The sequence below is a fragment of the Condylura cristata genome, unplaced genomic scaffold (assembly GCF_000260355.1).
Source record: "Condylura cristata isolate star-nosed mole 26May11 unplaced genomic scaffold, ConCri1.0 scaffold00012, whole genome shotgun sequence".
NCBI classification, from domain to species: domain Eukaryota; kingdom Metazoa; phylum Chordata; class Mammalia; order Eulipotyphla; family Talpidae; genus Condylura; species Condylura cristata.
Genome location: NW_004567113.1, coordinates 56,195,930 through 56,198,701, shown reverse-complemented (window position 1 = coordinate 56,198,701; position 2,772 = coordinate 56,195,930). Strand labels below are relative to the sequence as shown.

Sequence of the window (2,772 nt, the reverse complement as noted above, 5' to 3'; positions counted from 1 at the left end):
GAGCCCCCTGGGGGGGCAGCGGTGGGGGAGGCTGCAGAGCTCAGAAAGGGGGGCTCCTTGGAGAGGCTCACTCTAACTCATAGAGCACCCCAACGCCCCCCCTATGTGAGGAGCAAAGCGGGCAGGGCCCTGGCCGCCAGAGCAGCGTCCTCCACGGCCAGCCCACATCCGTCCTTCCCAGGAGCCCGCGGCCACAGCAAAACTCGGGGGGCTGAGGCCCCATCACGCCCCACTTCCCGGACTGCCCGGCTGAGCCTCTTGCCCCAGCGAGAGCGCAAGTCTCAGATGTTTGGTGAAGCGGTGGGGTCCCCGCTGTTTGGTGAAGCGGCAGGGTCCACACCCTGGCCCCCGCCTCCCTCCCTCATACCCTTCACAGGCCAGAGCCCGCCCTGCCTGCACCCCATGCTGGGGGGGCACATCTCTGGGCCCCTCTCCAGACCAGTGAGAAACTTGAACCCAAACATCCGAGAAACATAGCAAGCTCCAAATCAGTCAGCTCCAAAGAGACATACACCCAGATGGAGCTCATGAAACTGCTGAGGACGAGAGAAGTCATGTTTTAAAGAGAGAAGACAATTCTTCATGTTTTAAGGACCAACTGAACAGGTGAATTTTCATCACGAAAAAAAAAATTTTTAGAAAGAGGGAAGGCAGTAGAGTGACACATTGAAAATGCTAGAAGGAAAGGGTGTGCCCCTCAATTCTATATCCAACAAAACTACCCTGTAAAAGTGAATTGAAATAAAGACAAACCCAGATAAACAAAGACTAAAGAAATGCAGAGCCAGACAGCTGCTCCCCGGTACGGACCCAGGGGGCTGTGGTGGCCCTAAAGCAGAGGACAGGGGTTCTGTAGGGGACACAAAACAGCATCGGGCCATGGGCGAGGCGTAAAGAAAATATGGAATATTACTCAGCCTTTAAAAAGGAAGGACATCTGACACAGGCTGCAGCACGCACCTCGAGGACACTGTTCAGAATAAACTAGTCCCGGAGAGACGCACGCTGTGTGAGTCCCCTCAGCGCGGCGGCTGAGTGGCCCAGATCAGAGAGGCAGAAAGGAGGAGTGGGGTGCCGGGGCGGGGCGGGCAGGGAGTTGATATGAAGGGGTGGAGAGTTTCAGTCTAGTGGGATGAAGAATTCTGGGTGGGGGTGACAGCCGGTTTGGGTGAGTCACACCAGTGTGACGCACTGAACACTGCTGATCTACACGTAAGAGGGTGACGGCAAACATGGCTGTTACCTCATGGCCATCTTCCTCATGCACTGGCCACCGCCTCCTTCCCCACTGTCCTCATCCCATCAGCCCGCCCCCCCAAGGCTTCAGACTGGAAGGTGACCAGTCCTCACCTGTGGCTTGGCTCTCACCCTGGGGAGTGCGGCCTGGCTCCCCTCTGAGGTCACGATGACTGAGGACAGTGGCTCCTCCACCGTGGCTGTCCGCCGTGGCTGTGGAAGTGGCAAGAGCCGTGCCGTCTGGTTTTCAGCCCTGGGGTAGCTGCTGGGGCCCAGGGACGGTCCGCTTGACGAGGCGGCTGCATGTCCACCTGCGGCCCGAGAAGGGCGAGTTCGGGAAGGGCCCCCTTTCCAGCCCGCCCGCCCGCCAGGCTCCAGTCCCCGCGGGGGTCAGGTCTGCGCGGGGACCCCCGCCATCCCGCAGGACGCCACTCTCCCCTGCACAACTGTGGGCGACTCCCTGCTCCCTCCGGCCCACGAAACCGAGTCGGGCTGGTGTGAGGCTCGGCCGGGCGGGAGAGGCGATTGCCTGTCCGGCGAGTGCGTGGAGGCGACCGGCCGTGAGACCGAGACACATGTGGACTAACAACGTTTTCAAAGCCCTTCTCTTGATTTACACCCAAAAGAAAATATCACGAGGAGAATGAGTTTTCAACTCAAGTGGTACTTGCGCCTGCTCTCGCTAAATCAGCTCCTTGAACGGGGGCGCCGGCGCCTGCAATAACGATGATGTGCGCGGAGGACCGTGCCGTCCTCTCCAGAGCTCGGGGCTTCTGGGGTGCGCGAGGCCCTCGCCTGCTGGGGGCAGCGGGGTGACCGACGCGGAGGGGCAGCTGAGCCTTTCCCAGGCGCACTTGGCGGAGTCAGCGAATCTCAAAGTCAGGGCAAAGCTGGTGTCCCGAGTCCGAGGAGCCCGGAGACTCCCGGCCAGCAGCTGGGCGCCTGGGCTGTGGCTGCACTGAACCCCCATTGTGTGCCCAAGCCCAACGCCCAGGGGGACGGGGGTGAGCTGGGCCCACGAGGCCATGCTGGAGCCCATGACGGACCAGCGTCCTTCAAAGGAGGGGGGAGACGGAGCCCCTCCCTGCTGTACGGGGACGGGAGGGGGCTGCCCTCCCACAGCCTGGAAAAGCCCTCACCGGACACTGACCTGGGTCACCGGACAGTGACCTGGATCACCGGACACTGACCAGGGGTCACTGCGCACTGACCTGGGTTACCAGACTCTGACCTGGGTCACCGGAAACTGACCTGGGGTCACTGCACACTCTCCTGGGGTCACTGCACTCTGACCTGAGTCACCGGACACTGACCTGGGGTCCCTGCACACTGACCTGGGTTACCAGACTCTGACCTGGGTCACCGAAAACTGACCTGGGGTCACTGCACTCTCTCCTGGGGTCACTGCACTCTGACCTGAGTCACCGGACACTGACCTGGGGTCCCTGCACACTGACCAGGGTTACCAGACTCTGACCTGGGTCAGCGGACTCTGACCTGGATCACCGGACACTGACCTGGGGTCACTGCACTCTG

The 2,772-nt window shown here is 61.1% G+C and overlaps 1 protein-coding gene across 1 annotated transcript in view; it reads right to left on the bottom strand.

Moving 5' to 3' along the window:
* The window catches only part of SORCS2 (sortilin-related VPS10 domain containing receptor 2), a 118,605-nt gene extending 116,330 nt beyond the window's left edge, over positions 1-2,275 (bottom strand). The window contains exons 1-2 of the mRNA XM_012724055.1: positions 2,032-2,275; positions 1,351-1,547 (exon numbers count right to left, since the gene is read on the bottom strand). Of these exons, the coding sequence (XP_012579509.1) occupies positions 1,351-1,547; positions 2,032-2,275 (441 nt within the window). The remainder of the gene's footprint in view (positions 1-1,350; positions 1,548-2,031) is intronic.
* Positions 2,276-2,772: the final 497 nt, after the last annotated feature.